Here is a 17,708-nt window from a genome sequence, read left to right on the forward strand (position 1 = left end):
TGCACCGCTTGGAGATTGGTGTGGTTGCTACAATATATTCCAGGATCAGAGACAGGCATTTTTGTGCTGGAGGTACAAAACAGCTTCTACAGACTAAACCAGCTCAAAATTAAGTCTTCCTGATTTCCAGGGGAATCAGAGATGTCCTTTCTGACCACCTGACCAGTAGCACATGAATGCCCATTTGTGTTGTTGCACACATCTCCTTCCCAAAGCGTTTGGATATTAACAAAGACTCATTTGAAATGAATAGATTTAATTTAGGAATATAGACATTTACAATGAATAAAATACCACCCCCCTCCGAATAACACACCCACCGTCAACATTCATACTAGCAAAAGCTGGCGTGTCCTCATGAGGAGCAAAGCGGTTGTGAGATGCAGCTGTCAGGAGAGCCTCCAGCAGCTGGTGGGCTACCATATTTATTCACACACACCAGGTCCACAATCGCCATTGCTTTCCCATAGGCACAAGGGCCGTGGCGAGGGGTATTGTTATGTTGGGAGGACGGTGAGGTTATTGTGCTTTTTCGGGTACGGTGCAAGTCCCTCGGCGAGGGAGGAGCAGGAGGCTAAGCCTGACGTGCGCTGCCTGCGTGGCTTGAATAATAGGAACATTGTTTGAGGGAGAGGGATAATGAAGGCGCTCCTGGCAGGCGGGAGAGGGAGAAACTGGAGAAAGGAGGCAATCTGGTCGGGCCGGAGACAACAGGAAGGGGGAGGGAAGGACTGTGCAAACGGCTCCGGCAGCCTCCCACCCCCCGCTCCGTCGCCTCCCCATACCCAGGGCTGGCGTCGGAGAGGAGGAGTCCCCGTCTGCGCCGGGGCGCAGTGTATGTGTGTGTCGTGAGGGGGGGGGGGAGAAGAGAGTCCTGGAGGCGGGGCAAGAGCTGAGCAGCCGGAACGCAGCTGCCGCCTCCTCCTCGTCGTCGTTGTCGTCGCCGCCGCAGCGGCTTGTAAACAGATCCGGGGCCTCCACGTGACCGCCTCAAGTACCTGTGTGAGGGGACTGTATTGACTTGCCTCTCGTATTGTCTCCGGCAGGCAAGCAGCAGCAGCAAGAGGAGCCGCCGCCGCCGGGCTCATGACAACAAAGCCGAGCGGGAGAGCGCGAGGGGAGCGCGCGCCGCGGCGGCAGCAGCAGCAGTCGCTGACGACTCTCTGGCGCCTTCTTAGCCTATCCCCCTCGTCGTCCCTTCCCCTCGCATCCCACCCGGCCCCGCCAGTAGCGCATCCTTCCCTTCACGTTCCCTCCCTCCCTGCCCGCCGCCGCCGCTAAAATGGCTGAGGCCGTTGGGCAGTGACTTGAGCGCCCTCCCGGTTTGGTGGTCGTGAGGAAGCAAGGGAGCCGGGCGGCGGCGGGCAGCGGCTGCCCCCCGGCCACCATGAGCACCTTCGCCTTGGAGGAGACCCTGGAGGCGGACTGGGTGGCCGTGAGGCCTCACGCCTTCCACGAACGGGAGAAGCACAAGTTCGTCTTCATCGTGGCCTGGAATGAGATCGAGGGCAAGTTCGCCATCACCTGCCACAACCGGACGGCGCAGAGGCAGCGCAGCGGCTCCAGGGAGATCCGCCGCGGGGGGAGCCCCGGCCTCGAGCACCAGCGAGCCGCCGCCGCCTCTTCCTCCAAGGTGCCCGGGAGCCCCACCGTCCGCAGGAGCAGCCCGGCCTGGAGCAGCGCCGAGCCGGGCCAAGCCAGGAGCTCGCCGGTTTCTCCCGCCCGGGCCGAGCCGCTGCCTAGGAGCCCCGGCAGCCGAGTGGCGGAGGCGCCGCCGCCGCAGAGGAGCCCGGCCCGGGCGCGGAGCAGCCCTGCCCGGAGGCCTCAGCCTGCTGCGAAGGCGCCGCTCAGCCCCGCGGCCTGCGCGGCCGAGGACATCGAGGTGCTGGAGCTGGGGAAAGACGAGCTTGCGGGAGGCGCCGCTTTCCTGCTGCCGTCCCCGCTCGCCGGGCCTGCGGTCGCCCCGCAGCCGCCTTCGGCGGCCGTCTCGGAGACCGAGGCGCCGTCGGGCGAGGAGTGCAGCTGGGCCGGCCTCTTCTCTTTCCAGGACCTGCGGGCCGTGCACCAGCAGCTGTGCTCGGTGAGCTCCGAGCTGGAGCCCTGCTTGCCGGTCCTTCCCGAGGAGCCGTCGGGCATGTGGACGGTCCTCTTCGGAGCTCCGGAGATGTCTGAGGAGGAGATGGACGCTTTGTGCTGCCGGCTGCAGGTCTACCTGGGCCACTGCCTGGACACCTGCGGGTGGAAGATCCTCTCCCAGGTGCTCTTCACCGAAACGGACGACCCGGAGGAGTATTACGAGAGCCTGAGCGAGCTGCGGCAAAAGGGTTACGAGGAAGTGCTGCAGCGGGCCCGCAAGCGCATCCAGGAGGTGAGGAAGGTCCCCACTGCTGATAAAATAGAAACCCCTTCAGCCCGATCCTGAACATGCTTAGTTCCCCTGAGTCCCATGCAACTTACTCTCAGTATAAGCTTTCCTTGGATTTCTGCCTCCAACTCTGCTGCTGACCTGACTATATTTTCATGTAAAGTCTTTATTGGGGGAAATAAGACTTCGGAGAAGGGCAGAAAGATGCTAAAGGCTGAATCCAGTGCATTATATATCTATCTATCTATATCTATATCTATAGCCAGTCACATGTGCTTCCAAGTAAACTTCCAGAGGATCTGGCTTTCTGTATCTAAGGCCCTTTTTGTATCTTTCCAAAACTGGTGTATTCTTATACAGTACTTACTGGTATCTTGACTTTTTAAGGAGGAGCCATATGTTTTTATTTTAACTGGCTGGGTCAGTGGGGTGGGTGGGTACTGGACTTGACCATGTTTACTCTGGTACTTGGATATGTTTGCCAGTTATTCTGCTAGCTAGACACTATTCCTAATACAAGGAAATGGATTGTAATAAAATCAGTCAGAACTAAATTGTCCTGTCAGATTTACATCTAAGATCAGCATGAGTGTGAGTCAATATCTTCTATTCACCTTGTGCATTTTTTATTTATAGTTGGTGGTGGATACATCAAACAATACTTCGTATTTTTTTAAATTGGGCAAAAATTTCATGCATCATTTTGCAACAGATACTGAATTTTTTATATATTTCCATTTAGGATGAAATCATATTATTAGTGAACTTAATGAGGAAGATAATTAGTGAATGATGTTTCCAACATTGTCAGTTTTGAAGCAGAGGACCAACATTTTGCCCACAGTATTTCGACTCTGAGTTTGTTCTTTGTTATCCTATTGTGTGAATACCTCACGAGTCTGTCTAGTTGTGGCTTTCATGAAGATATATATTTACAGTATTTGGAATAAGAGGTTGGGTAAGGACCAAAAATAGTCTCACTCATTTCCCAAGTAACTAATTACTCTTGTTTGCCCAACATGCTTGTCAAGTGAAACTTTGCAGCATGATGAAGGCCATGCTTGGCTTGAATTAAGTGTGATTCTAGAGCCATTGGCTTGGCTGCTTCAGAGTTCTGATGATTATATGCCTTTTATTGTATGGTGGCATTTGTAGGAAATGCTGGTTGTGGTTATTTTTAGAAAAGTGTGATTTGATTCATTTAATATATTTTTTTAATAATCTGCATGGATTGAAGGCTGCTAACTTTAGTGAAAATCTGTTGTATTTGTAATTTAGTGTTAATTGGTGTTCATTTTACATTTACCTAGTTGACCTGAGAATGCTGTTGCCAGGGTAATGAATAGTTACTAGTTTATGTTAAAATTCAGTGCCTTCTGTGTTTCCTCTTTCTTTTTTGGTTTTTAGGGCCATGTACAACTGTTCAGCTTCTCAAAACAGAGTTGCCACAGGTATATTCTTTTGGCATGAATATATGCAAAACTTCACTTCTGACATTTTTTTAAAAAAAGGATGGTGGAAGACACCTGGTTGCCTAAGTGCCTAAAAACTTTGATACTGAAAGCTAGGAAAGAGTAATTGTTACCATCCGTAGTAACAAGCAAGCGACTTCAGTAAAATTTCAGTTCCTCTACTGTAGTTCTGTGGGACAAATGCATTATGGAGACAGAGAAAATGTGAGGCAGATACATGAATAGGTGAGATGCAAAGAACCAAAGGCAAATGTGTGGAACTTTCCAAAATAATGTGAAGTAACCTGTAGTGTAAAAAAAGGTAAAGGACCCCTGGACAGTTAAGTCCAGTCAAATGTGACTATGGGGTTGCGGCGCTCATCTCGCTTTCAGGCCAAGAGAGCCGATGTTTATCCACAGACAGCTTTCCAGGTCATGTGGTCAGCATGACTAAAGCGCTTCTGGTGGAACAGAACACCGTGATGGGAACCAGAGCGCATGGAAACTGTTTACCTTCCCGCTGCATCAGTACCTGTTTATCTACTTGCACGGGTGTGCTTTCGAACTGATAGGTTGGCAGGAGCTGGGACAGAGCAGTGCGGGGATTCGAACCGCCGACCTTCTTATCGGCAAGCCCAAGAGGCTCAGTGGTTTAGGCCACAGTGCCACCCACCACAACCTGTAGTGTAGATATGATCCAACTGGGTAGGATATTGTGTTTAATTGCAAGGCAGCTCTCTTGGTGACTCAATTAATTTAATCCAGTGAATATTAATCCATATCTGGTGTCAGTATCTCTGTTAGTGTACGTATGCGGTGTAAATTGACCCATCTTTAATTAAAATGTGCTTCATATTTAAGAAAGAAGATCATTTAGGTAGCTCTCTGTCCTTTGGCTCTCAGGTTTCTACTGTCTGTTACACGCTTAATAGTGGCTTTCTTTGAAACAAGAAGCCCATATCTCATTTGGCTAAGTTATTCCATGATAATGGAACAATAGATGACAGCCATTTAATATTAATGTGTAATTCTGATGCAGTGCTTTTCCATACTTCAGGATGAGACTCTGTTCTCTTCCTGAAATATGAACCTAACCAAGCTCAGATATATTTTCTTCCATGTTACTTTTGCCATCTGCACTTTGAAAGTAGCTTTCAAAAGACTAGAGATGCAGATAGAGATACTGGATTCTGGCATTTGTGTGATTAAAAAGCTAGGAGAACTTTCAGGAAAATGTGGTCTTGGTTTCAAAGGGAAACTATAAAAGTTGACATTGTTCATAAAATGATATATTGTGAACTGCCCTGTGATCTTTTGATGAAGGGCATTGTACAAATTTAATAAATAATAATGAAGATAATATTTTATTAGCATAAAACAAATGAAGAACATTACAGAAAACAAAGATATTCAAAAATGTGTGATGTTATTAGACTTATGCTAAAACTCTTTCTAACCGACAGATTCTACTGTATGTATGACTCAACTTGTTTGAACAAAATTCTTATTGTTTTAGAGTGCTAACACTGCCAGTCTTTTGTTCAGTTGGTTAATATATCATTTAGTTTAACTCTGCAACATTTAAAACTGGTTCTGATCAGTACTGTACTAGATTTATTTGTAAAATTCTAAATCTTTCTAAATTACCGTATGCAGTGCTTTTTAATGAGGCAGTGCATTAGAATCCAGGTTGGAAAGCTCAAAATTATAAACAAATAAAATATGAGAACTTCACTGTAAATGTTCTTCAAGGCATGAAAATAAAAGAATGGCTATGATTTGTGCTAAAAGGAAGTATAGTAATTTTAAAAAAGGCCAATCACACAAAGGGAGCGGAATTCTGGTCTATCTTCCCACACAGGAGATTTATGTTTAAAAAGAAAACATAATTTGCTTAAATTCTTCACTATGAAGTCAAACCACTGGAAAATCACAGTGCCCTCTGTGGCTGCAGAGACTGGTAACTCATAACTGCTGCCTCCCACATGGTTTTCGCTGTGTTCACAGCACCGAAGTGACCTCTTTGGGGCACAAGCCTGGGCAGTGTGTATGGAGAGGTCTTTGGCTGCCCAGATGACAAGTCCTCCCTCTTGGCCTTGCTGATGTGGTCCAAAGGAAAGCACAGCAATACATTTGCCACCAGCTTTACTGCTGGAGTTGCTGGAAGGAGGCATACAAGGCTCCATCCAACTGTATTCTACTCCAGATTTGTGTAGGGTTTATTCCTTAGTCTTTTTTTTTCTCCCAAGAAATGTCGCACAAGGATCAGTTACAGATTTTTCATTGGGGTTTACTCCCAAAGCCTTTGTCATGAATGCACAAGGCAGCAGAGGTTTAGGATCAGAGTTTTCCTTCCCCTACCTTCCCAGGTTGACGAGCCCCATCTTCCCCTACTATACATGCCCAAGGGATCAAGATGGACAGCTCAGTAGCCAAGTGATTTCCTCTACCTGTGATTTTTACAGTTCAAGCCCATACATGTCTACTCAGCAGTAAGTCCCATTGTTCTCAATAGGTATAAATTTGTATACTATTGTAGATCAAGGTGCTTTTAAAAAAACCTAGTAAATGTAACTCCAGGCTTTTCATCCTTATCTATCCTTCTGCAGCTTTAATCACAATGTAATAAGTAAGTGAGGAGCAGTCATTTTATTTTATATAACAACTGTAATGCTTTATCTTTATTAAAATACTTTATTAGAGGATCAATAATTTGAATGGGCATTAATGACTGCATTTGTACTTTAGAAAAGATAAAACTTCTGCTCAATTAATCCCAGAGTAATCTAGAATCCGAATTGGTAAAGACTGTGTTGTGTGTGGGCGGTAGGCCTTAAAATGCTTTGCTTACTTCTTATCTCCATCTGAAATGTTTTAAACTGAGCTTAGGTTGTAATAGTCTACTACTCCAACATATCTGTCATAAATTCTCAGTTCTGTGTAGGTTAAAAGAGTAGTTTTTTTCAGAAGCAATATCATGTTACTGGTGGCTTTTGGTACAGATGTGGAGTCTCTCAGTGCTATGGTGGCATTCCACATATTGAGTACTTCAAAATGTTATCCAGAACTCACTAATGGGGTTGGCATTTTTGGTGGCATCTCCGTAGTTGTCATAACGTATGCTCTAAGGCTTAGATATCTTTCAAAATTAATGAAGGTTACCTCTTACCAGTAGTTTTGACATCTATATGGAATCGCAATATTCAAAAGGAGCAAACTGCTAATTACCACATAGAGAAAAATAATAGGGGATGGTTATTCTTATTGTACTTTGCATGTGAGCTTCCCAGACACATTAGAATAGCTTCTGTTGGAAGATGTGTTAGACTGTGGGTGCCTAGATCTGATACAAGAAGCCTGTTCTCACAAAACATCTGTGTTGGGTTTAGAACGGTATACTTCTAAGAAGATGAAGAGATTTATTAATAGCTGAAATAATAATAATAATAATAATAATAATAATAATAATAATAATAATAATAATAATAATAATTTATTTATACCCCGCCCATCTGGCTGGGTTTCTATAGTTCTTGCACTTTGTGTCCTTTTAATCTAAATAATTCTCTTGCTATAAAGTCTTACTGCTTGAACCCTTTCCTGGTATAAACATAGATTCTCTTTTAATAGTATTCCATAATTTTTCATTCCAATGATCATTGAGTTTTTCCAAGATGTCATCTGCCACTGCTGACACATGAGCCTAGATTTAGGCTCTGGCTTGTTACAACTGCTCCCATGACATGGAGAGTCATCCTTCATGTGTGTGCGTGTCAGTGGTTATGGGCCTAGTGGCAGGTCCGTGCAGAGGAGCAGGGCAGCTGGATACACTTGCCTTGGGCTCAGAAGGCTAAGCTGGTCGGGGAACCCCACCAGGGACTGGCTGCCTTTTTGTTTGTTAGTGTGGGTAGTGACTTTGGCCAGAAAATAGTATTGTAGGCTAGGGACTAATGTTGCTCACCCTTTTTTACTCTAAAATTTCTTTAGTACAGTATGTATGACCGTCTATTTCTAACAGCTACATGTCTTCTTGTAGATAAGTGACTTTATTTCTTTAAAGAAATAATGAACTGTCATTCAAACAAAACAAAATGCCCCAATATTATGTACAATTTCAGCCTTGAGCATCCTGACCCTATTAGCTGCATTTTTTCCTTTTATTGTTGACAATGTTGGCCATGTTTTTAAAAATACTAAGGTTTCTGACTGCAGCTTTTTCTTAATTGAGCATCCATAACACTAACTATGAAAGTAAACTCCTCACCGATGAGTGGCATTTTAAAAAATACAGTAAAAGAGTAATTCTTTGAGCTAGTAATCTTTTTTGGGATTTTTTTTTGCAAGCAGGGCTGTTGAAATCCATTTGTAAGTTTGGAATTGTAAACAGTAAGTTTTTGGATATGTGTTTTTGTGGAAAGATGTTTAAGAATGCCACCTAATATTTGTTACAAGATAAAAATTTGTGCAAAGTCAATGCCTTTTTATCCAGGATGAAATGTACTCTGAAGAGACGCATGTGTATCAGTCACCCTTGCAAGTTTTCTGTGCCTTGGACAGTGGCTGAACAGATAGCAGCATATTAGGTTCAGTGTCACTCATGGCACCAGCATCAGCCCTATGCTTAGAATCATAGAATCGTACTGTTGGAAGGGACCATGAGGGTCATCTAATTCAACCCCATGCAACACAGGAATCTTTTGCAACGTGGAGCTTGAATACACAACCCTGAGATTAAGTATGCTACGCTCTTCCACCTGAGCTATCTCAAGAACGCCATTGGTAGGAACATCTTCGCCTGTTGCATGACTGTCGCTCATTGAGCTTGCTAAGATATAGGAGGAATAACTGGAGGAGGAATAACTGGAACATCCTGGTCACTGTTGCTGGTCATGGTGTAGATCTCGTTTGGGACCTGCATAGAACAGGGTGTAAAATTCATCCTGTAGCTGTGGGGGAGATTGTGAAGAACAAAGGGAGAGACAGGGAGAATGAGCAATAGACCTCAGCCGGCGCTCATCATTCCTGAATCTAGATACTCAGTGGCTGTACGTGGGTGGGAGCAGAGGGCGTGGTGCCACCTGTATGTTTAGACAGCACTTATGCCGCAGGCTCCCCTCTCTCATGTGGGAAGGAGAGGAATGCAGTGACTGTGTGTGTGTGTATCTACATATCTCTGTATCTACCGTGTATCCATCCCTTGGGGGTTGCAGTGGAATCCAGAACATGCATGCAGTTGTTCCTCTAAAGCCAAACTGCTGATGAGTATTTGGCCAGCAGTGGTGATGGTTGGGGACAGAGTGCCTGGCCTTTGCCAACTGGGAGCTTAACTGTATGAGAATAAGTGCCTCTCCTCTGCTTGAAAGACACTGCTTCCTGCTGTTGATAGTAGGGAACAGCATTAGAGCAGTACATTTCAGACAAGATTTGATATTCATATACAGTGTTACCTCAGGTTACAGACGCTTCAGGTTACAGACTCCGCTAACCCAGAAACAGTACCTCAGGTTAAGAACTTTGCTTCAGGATGAGAACAGAAATCGTGCGGCAGCAGTGGGAGGCCCCATTAGCTAAAGTGGTGCTTCAGGTTAAGAACAGTTTCAGGTTAAGAACAGACCTCCAGAATGAATTAAGTTCTTAACCCGAGGTACCACTGTATGGCAAAAGGGGTAGGTAGGAGACAAGGGAGAGGATTCTGAAGTTATACTTCTGCTTAGCCTACCAGTCCTAGTTGTGAAGTGGGGTGTTGGCTGTTTGTGTTGAGAGTCCTGAGGCAGGAGTACTTCTCAGGGTTCTAGGTAGAGAAGTGTTAATAATGTCCCAGAATATTCTGAGGACAGTTTTGTGCAAAGTTCTCCTTTGCAGCTCTAAATAGTGTAACACCGGGACAGAGAGTTGTACTCCATGTCATATGTCTTATTTGAATTATGGTCTTCCTGTTGGAGGTTTGGTGCTAACATTATATCCCATGCTTGGTGGTCCTATTTGGTGATTTGGTGCTAACATTATATCCCATGTTTGGTGGTCCTCAATATAGTGGGGATTTTTAATACCCCCTTCAATGGAAATCAAAGGGAGGGAAATTTATTGCATCATATCCAGCTGTGCTGTCAGAAGTGGGATAGCTCTGATCTGGAGGGTTACGGGGTATGGTTTAAGTGTGTACATTCCTTGCTTTATTTTATGATGCAAGTTTGTGATCTCACAGTTTTAGTTACCATATACAGTAGTACCTTGGTTTACAAACTTAATCTTTTCCGGAAGTCTGTTCTTAAACCAAAGCGTTCTTAAACCAAGGTTTGCTTTCCCATAGCTGCAGGGGTCTCAATTTACAAATGTAACACACCCAACAGCAAGCAGAACATGTTCTGCTTCCAAGGCAAAGTTCACAAACCAAAACACCTACTTCCAGGTTTGCAGCGTTCTTAATCTAAGTTGTTCATAAACTAAGCTGTTCTTCAACCAAGGTACCACTGTATGTCTACTTTTTGCTACTAGTGAAAAATAATTGATATTTACAAATAGTAATATAATAGAGTATTTGAGAGCATAGTATAACCTACATTCTGTCTACCTCAGCAAGGTAGTCAAATCAAGTGGTGAATATGTTAACATCGAAGGAACGATAACAAACAGTAATGACATTTGAATTGAATCCTCAAAACCTTAGAAGTCGAAACCTGGTCATAAACATAAGTACCAATTTTGTGATTTGGCCATATCTCCACTGTTATCTGTAGTACAATAGTACTCATATTGCCAATTTTATTTTATTTTATAACTTGCTTGTTGGTCATTGACCGTATTAAAGATAAAATTTAAAGTTAACAGTGGGTCATAAGTAGGGTTGGAAGTATAAAATCCAGGTTCAAATAGTGTGGCCTCAGACATGTCTCTATTCCTCTGCCTTGATTTTTGTGAGGGTAGAAAGCCACTCTTAAGTTCCATGGAGGGATGGATGATGGATGGGATAAAAAGTAATGAATAATGTCTCAGGAGTGTTGCTGCCATGTGGGTCAGACAGATGTCATATTAAACAAAATGTGTTCTGGTCTGACAAATTTGCCTTGCATATTTTAGAGAAGTTCTTTATACTTCATCTTTCGTTTTAAAACTTGGTACTGCAGCATATAATAGCCTAAGGCCATAAATTGCTGGTGTAACAATTTACTTTATTCAGTGGGTACAACTGTGGAGGGTTTGTGTACACAGCACACTTTTGCCTAATTCCCACTCCCTTGTCCCAATTTCCCTCTACCTTTACACCACATTGCAAGCTGTTTATAAACTCTACTTAATTTCACAAGTAGTATGTCATAAGATGCTGGGTACTTCTGCTTCGGGGAGGAGCCAAAAGACAAAAGCCCTGCTGTGTGAGCAGAGCTAGCCAGGCAGTTCTGTCAGTTGCAGCCTTAGTTTAATTGAGATTTCTTTGAAGAATATAAAAGAAATATTGTGCAAATAATAAATGAAAGTATCTTCTTGCATCTTTTATCTTGGAATATATATTCTAATTCCATCAAATGCTTATCTTGGCATCATTTAGCTTAATGACTGTCCAGAAAAGATTTCCTCTGTAAGCATTTATGAAAGTTCTTTAAGTTCTGTATATTGATTACATATTGTAAAACCATTAAAATGCAGCCAGGGGCATGGACATTGTTTTCCCCTTATACCTACACTTTCCACTTTACTTTTAAATAAGTAACATCAAGGCATAGCCTTACAGAGTTTTTATACTTCAGTTGGTAGATAAAACAGCATGAGAAGTTGTATTCCAGTTTTGTCTTGATATGAACTATGCATTTCTTAGTATGGGCAGTTAAACTCTCTGATCAGCTGTTTCCTGTTCTGGGTTTTAGAATATGGTTTGCACTATTCTTTGTTGTTTGAGTCACTTGATTCAAAGATAAGAACAAGGATATGGAGGAACAAAGATAAAGAGCTCTTGTCCTTTGACTGAGCAGGATTTTGGGCATACTTTGCATTCAAGGACCTAACACTTCTGGTACCATGAGATGGGGGTAAGCGGTACAGTATATACTTGCTTACATAGTGTTGGAGAATATCTGCTGTAGTACATCTCCTGATTGAGAGGCCTGGATGCAGAGTCTACTGAGCTGGGTAGACCTGGCCTCTGAAAAACTGTGGCTGCATACATTTAAAGCCTTCTGCCCCCACAAAAAGAAATCCTGGTAGCTGTAATATACCACTAACAGTTCACAGAACTACAGTTCCTGGGATTCTTGGGAAGTTGGGAAATGTGCTTTCAATGTGCTTTCAATTTTCTTCCTGATTCTAATCTAAAAGTATGATCCACCTCTTCATGAGCACAGCTGCAGGCACACAAAAAGGTCAGCATGGGACTCAGTGGAGCCCAGTTCCCTACTTCTTCCCCTCCCCCACATTGCAATCTGCCAAGCCATTACTGGGAATGGGAGGCTTCTGTCCGCCTCCCACAGCTCCTTGCCTGGTACAAATTACTCATGTTTAGTGTACTTCGTGTGGCAAATCTGTCCGCACCCACAAGGTGATGGGAGTGCGAACAGCGCACTCTGTTAAGATTTGTGGCAGTCCCTCTGTGCATGGGCAGCTGTACTTTCTTGGGAGTAGATCGTGCTATGTATTTTTATATTTTACTACTTGTTTAACAGTGAGATATTTCAACGTCTTAAATATTTACAGACAAACTATACATCTTCAAGCTCTGGACAGTTTAGAAAAACAAATTGGCTTTCTTAGTTTCTACTTATCAAACTAGGTTTCCTACTTTAGGAAGATTTCATCATAAAATTGTAGAGAACATAGAAATGATGCGGAACAGATATTATATACACTACTTCTACATAAAATTAGTTTGTAGAGGTTTCTAAAGCAGGATGGATGATTATTATTATTACAGAAAGAACAAAAAACTTAGTGCAATGTAGAAATGGTATAAAAGGTAAAGGGACCCCTGACCATTAGGTCCAGTCGTGGCCGACTCTGGGGTTGTGGCGTTCATCTTGCTTCATTGGCCGAGGGAGCCGGCGTACAGCTTCTGGGTCATGTGGCCAGCATGACTAAGCCGCTTCTGGCGAACCAGAGCAGCGCACGGAAACGCCGTTTACCTTCCTGCTGGAGCAGTACCTATTTATCTACTTGCACTTCATGCTTTTGAACTGCTAAGTTGGCAGGAGCAGGGACTGAGCAACCCATGTCCCTAATGGTATGTCTTTTGCTAAATGACAAAAAAAATCTTAAAGATAGAATTGTAAGTAATATATGGGCATAACAGTCCAACCGAAGGAAGCCAGTGTAATTTACACTGGGGTAAATTATACTGGTGTAACTTACCCCTATTTCAAAAGCCATTTAGGAGTGAAGCTACTGCTGGCTGAGCCAGCCCAAGCCTGGCAGAGGGGAACAAAGACTTTAAAGTAGAATATGACTTACTCTACCCTTTTTGCCATTGTAACTTCCACTGGGTTGCTAGGTCACAACTGAGTGGAAAGCGTTTGGAATAGGAGTAAGTCTCCCCTTGTGCCACTAGACCCCTTTTAGGGGGCTTATGCCAGCTTACTTTTTGACTTGGACAGGATGAGGGACTTCAGGCGCTGGAGCCCAGCCAGAGATTTGCTTGTTTCAGACTCCTCTCATTCTGTTAGACCATGATTTTGAATGCCTCCCTAACACTGTGTACTTCCTACATGCTTGACATATAATTGGAGATCAAATATTTTAGGTTGCAATCCTAACCACACTTATCTAGCCTCATTGAATTCAGTCTGGCTTGCCCTGTTAACCCTTTTTTAGTTTTATAACTTTATGCAAAAGAGAGAGAGTAGGATTAAGTGATACTGGTGCTATTCACCGAGATATCAGAATACAAAACTTGAAAATGTTAGTCATTATATCTGGTTGCATTTTGATAGCAGGAAAATGTGTTTATGCTTTGATGTATTATTATTTCTCTTTACTTAGCTCCTAGAGAAACACAAGAATACAGAAAGCATGGTAGAGCTGCTTGAACTATATCAAATGGAAGATGAAGCATATAGCATTCTTGCTGAAGCAACTACAGAACTTTATCAGTACTTACTGCAACCATTCCGAGATATGAGGGAGCTTGCAATGCTCAGAAGACAGCAGATAAAGGTACACATTAACATAAATCTTATAATTTAAATTTATTTATTTTGAAAAATAACAAGGAAGATAAAATGAATATAAATCTTTAAAGGTGTTACATGTGTTTATGCATAATCTGTTTTTGTCTTTTAGAAATTTTGGTCATTTTCAAATCACCTTGTGATGGTTCTGTTTGAAATTCTTGAAAGTTTGAGTTCCGTATTTACTTGTATGTTCTGCCTGTCTTATCTATGTGGTCTATAATTAGGGCATGGATTTGGAGAGTTTGGAATTTTTTAATTTGGAATTCCATATTTTTATGGCTTTTATTGATTGATCTAATTTCTGTTCTGCTTTCCTGTTAAAATATCCAGAGTAGCTTAGAATAAAAATGGGCCCAGTTAAAACAATAAAAACAGTATAGGTGGCAGCAGCCATATGCAGCAGAACAGAGATCTAGTAAAAGTCAGGTGAACATCTAAAAATGGCAGAACCACAGGCCAGTGACTAGAAGTCTTGAAGAATAAAAAGCCACTGACCTGCTGTGTAAAGAAATAGTTGTGTTTGGGTGCCAAATCAGAATGGGTCCAGATAGTTAATGGTGCTCGTAAAAGCTAAAATTGATCCTCTACCACAGAGCTTTCCAAATTTTTTATGTTGGTGACATACTTTTTAGACACGCATCATTTCGTGACACATTAATTCAGTTTTACTAGCAAAGCAAAGGTTAAACTAACCCCTTTCCAGTCCCAGGAGGAGTGCGGGAAGCGTTTGTGTGACACACCTACACACTGCAGCCAACACACTAATGTGTTGCAACACAGTTTGGAAAGCTCTGCTCTACCACCTGTAGAATCCCCAAATATCCCCCAAACTTGTGGCTGGCTGGTAGTTGTTCATATTTATAGTTACAATAGTCTGCATCGAAGAAGGGCTTCTGATGTTGTTAGAGTTGATCTAATGACTGCCTCCTACAAGGTGGCAGGGACCACTCTTCTTATAATGAAGCATTAACCACCTGAGGTGTTACTGAAGTGCTTTGTCCTAATGTCATTCTGAGTGTACCCCTGAGCGCCTTGACACAAGAAGCTTCATGCTGTAGGTGACTGTTTAGAGCAAAGACTTATGCAAGGCAGGGCAAGGGACTGAGCAGTGAAGTACCCCCCCCCCCTTTCTCATTTGAGTTATGTTTACCCTCATTGCCTCAGATATGAGAACTCTTGATATATGCAAATGTTTCTCTCTGCACCTGACCGCTTTTGCATACAGCCACTACAGGCAAACGCCTCTAAGGACATAAGAACAGGATCAGGCCATTGGCCCATCTCATACAACATCCTGTTTTCACAGTGGTCAACTAGATGCCTATGGAAAGCCCACAAGCAGGGTCTGAGTGTCGATTCCACTTCAGCAGAGCCTGTTCTTTGTTCTTCAATATGCTTGGTTATTTTACCTTTCAAAAAGTTTGCCTGGGGCAGATGGAACACACCTCTAGCTCTACCTTTCAGCTATGGGCTTTGAGTCTTTAGCACAGGGATAGCCAATATAGTGCTATCCAAATGTTGGACTGCAACTCCCATCATTCCTAATTGCTGGTCACGCTTACTGTGGCTAATGGGGGTAATAGTCCAACAACATCTGGAGGGCACTGTGCTTTAGTAGCTAATCACCTACATCAGAGGTTTTCAACCTTTTTGAGTCTACGGCTCCCTTGACCAACTACATTCTTTCTGTGGCACCCCTGTGGGACTCAGGAACCCAGTTATGTTACCCCTTGCTTGCAAAGATGGTAGCCTCTCACCCTTTTTTGAACGCTCTCCCATTTGGAGTGTTCCCTCAGCCTCCTCTCCTCTCCCCTCTCCTTGGGCATACTCTGAGCAGCCACAGCTGCCACCCCTGGTCTTTGAGCCTCCCACCTCCGCCCCAAAGAGAGGTGCCTCCTCACACTGCCCCACAGGGGCTTGGGAAGCACCCCTTGGCCAGCCCCAGAGGCACTATTTGCCTAGGGAGCTTGTAGCCAGGGCTGCTGCAATAAACAGTCGTGCAAGCCTTTGGGAGGCAGAGACGCAGGAGGGCATCAGAAGAGGGAGAGGAGGAAAGAGGGTCAGAGGCTGGTGCTGCCCATGGCACCCCTGACTATCATTCAGGGCACCCCAGGGTACCATGGCACACTGGTTGAAAACCACTGGCCTACATGTTTCAAAGTATTTTCCCGCAGTTGCCTCTTTCTTTGAACAAAGGCTGAAATCATGTAGGAGACACCAGAGTCCATTTTAGAAGTTGGATTTAAATTTTAATAGCCATGCAAGCACATTTCATATACAAAATTCAGAAACAACACTAATACCCTTTAAAAGACAGCTCCGTGGATGTACAATCAAATTTTCCGTAGCGTGAATTTACCTACCAGTGTAATAAAACCTTTGTTAAAGCAAAGATAAGTTGATGTTTCATTTTGCCCTTGTCCTTTGTACAAGGAATAGTTAAAAATTTAGGCACTCTAACATTTTTATAGTGTTCTAAGGATAGGGAACACAGGGTATAATTGTGTTTAATGAGTAAGAATGCTTTCCTAATACGCCTTTTTATAAATCTCTTCAAACCAAATCAGTTAGATCATTTAAGGGGTAGAGATTGGGAGATATGCCAAAATATGGTTTTAATATATGAATGGCATGTTATCTGTAGTAACATGCTAATCATTTTCATTTGTGAGGAAAAACAGCCCAAGTTAAGCATGCTTTCCCTACAGAAAAGTGATATATTACAATTGGAGACCCCTGCAAAAGCTTTTCATTAGAAGTAGGGTAGGATTTGTGCGCAACTGCTCATGTGATACTTGATTTGCAGAGTGCCTCTCAGTACAAATTATGTCTTGGAAATTTCTCCTTCCAGACAGTAGCATTCTGTGGGAGCTTTGATTGCTTGTGAATTCTCAGCAAGAAGCTGTATTGTTCACCTTTCCAAACCTTTATCTCAAGGATGGCTCTCATCCTATTACCTGATTCCTCCCATTGGTAGAAAACAGTTGTCAGAGTAAATGACTGTGCTGTGACTGAGCTTGTCACTTCAAAAAGTCCCTTTCTCATGCTTCGATCCAATGCAAATTTATGAAGATTTACCCATGCTGTAATGCTTACTCAGATTAGTAGCTAAGAGCAAATAATTTAGGAAACATTTGCTTGTGAGATTTATCTCCCTAAGTTATTTCTAAACAGTTCCGGAAAGCACATGATCATTCATCTGTCCTTCCCAGTTAAGTGATTTCATCCATATCATAATTGTTAAACAGTTTAACTTTTTGAAGTTTTCTGTGTAGCCTTTAAGCTTTGGTGGTGGATATAATGGACTGATCTATTTTCAGATATCCATAGAGAATGATTACCTGGGACCTAGAAGAATTGAGAGTCTACAAAAAGAAGATGCAGACTGGCAGCGGAAGGCCCACATGGCTGTGCTTTCTATTCAAGACCTCACTGTTAAATATTTTGAAATAACAGCAAAAGCACAGAAAGGTAATGGAGTTTTACTACTTCATGTTTTCCAATAAAGGCCTTTTAAGAACTAGGAAGTCTTATTTACATGATCCAAGGTCTTATAGCTGCACCTTCTTACTTTGTCTCAAAGCACTGTCATTGCTTTTTTATGAATTGCTAGTAGAGATGGACAAATAAGACTTCCTCTGGTTTGTGTCACTTTTCACATGTATTCATCTATAGATTAAATCTGCCCTTCCATGTGGATTATAAAAATCAGTACAGGTTTAGCACGTTCTTTTCATTAAG

General features: G+C 43.0%; 1 protein-coding gene across 4 annotated transcripts in view; it reads left to right on the forward strand.

Moving 5' to 3' along the window:
- Positions 1–293: 293 nt before the first annotated feature.
- JMY (junction mediating and regulatory protein, p53 cofactor) overlaps positions 294–17,708 on the forward strand; it is a 41,844-nt gene continuing 24,429 nt past the window's right edge. For all 4 annotated transcript variants that reach the window (XR_014012848.1, XM_081212723.1, XM_081212724.1 and 1 more), the window contains exons 1-3: positions 294–2,368; positions 13,777–13,950; positions 17,288–17,438. Coding sequence is in view for 3 of the 4 variants with exons in the window: in XM_081212723.1 (XP_081068849.1) it covers positions 1,388–2,368; positions 13,777–13,950; positions 17,288–17,438 (1,306 nt within the window). In the remaining variant the exon portion in view is untranslated. The remainder of the gene's footprint in view (positions 2,369–13,776; positions 13,951–17,287; positions 17,439–17,708) is intronic.

This window comes from Podarcis bocagei (genome assembly GCF_964188305.1).
Source record: "Podarcis bocagei genome assembly, chromosome: 11".
Taxonomy (NCBI): Eukaryota; Metazoa; Chordata; class Lepidosauria; order Squamata; family Lacertidae; genus Podarcis; species Podarcis bocagei.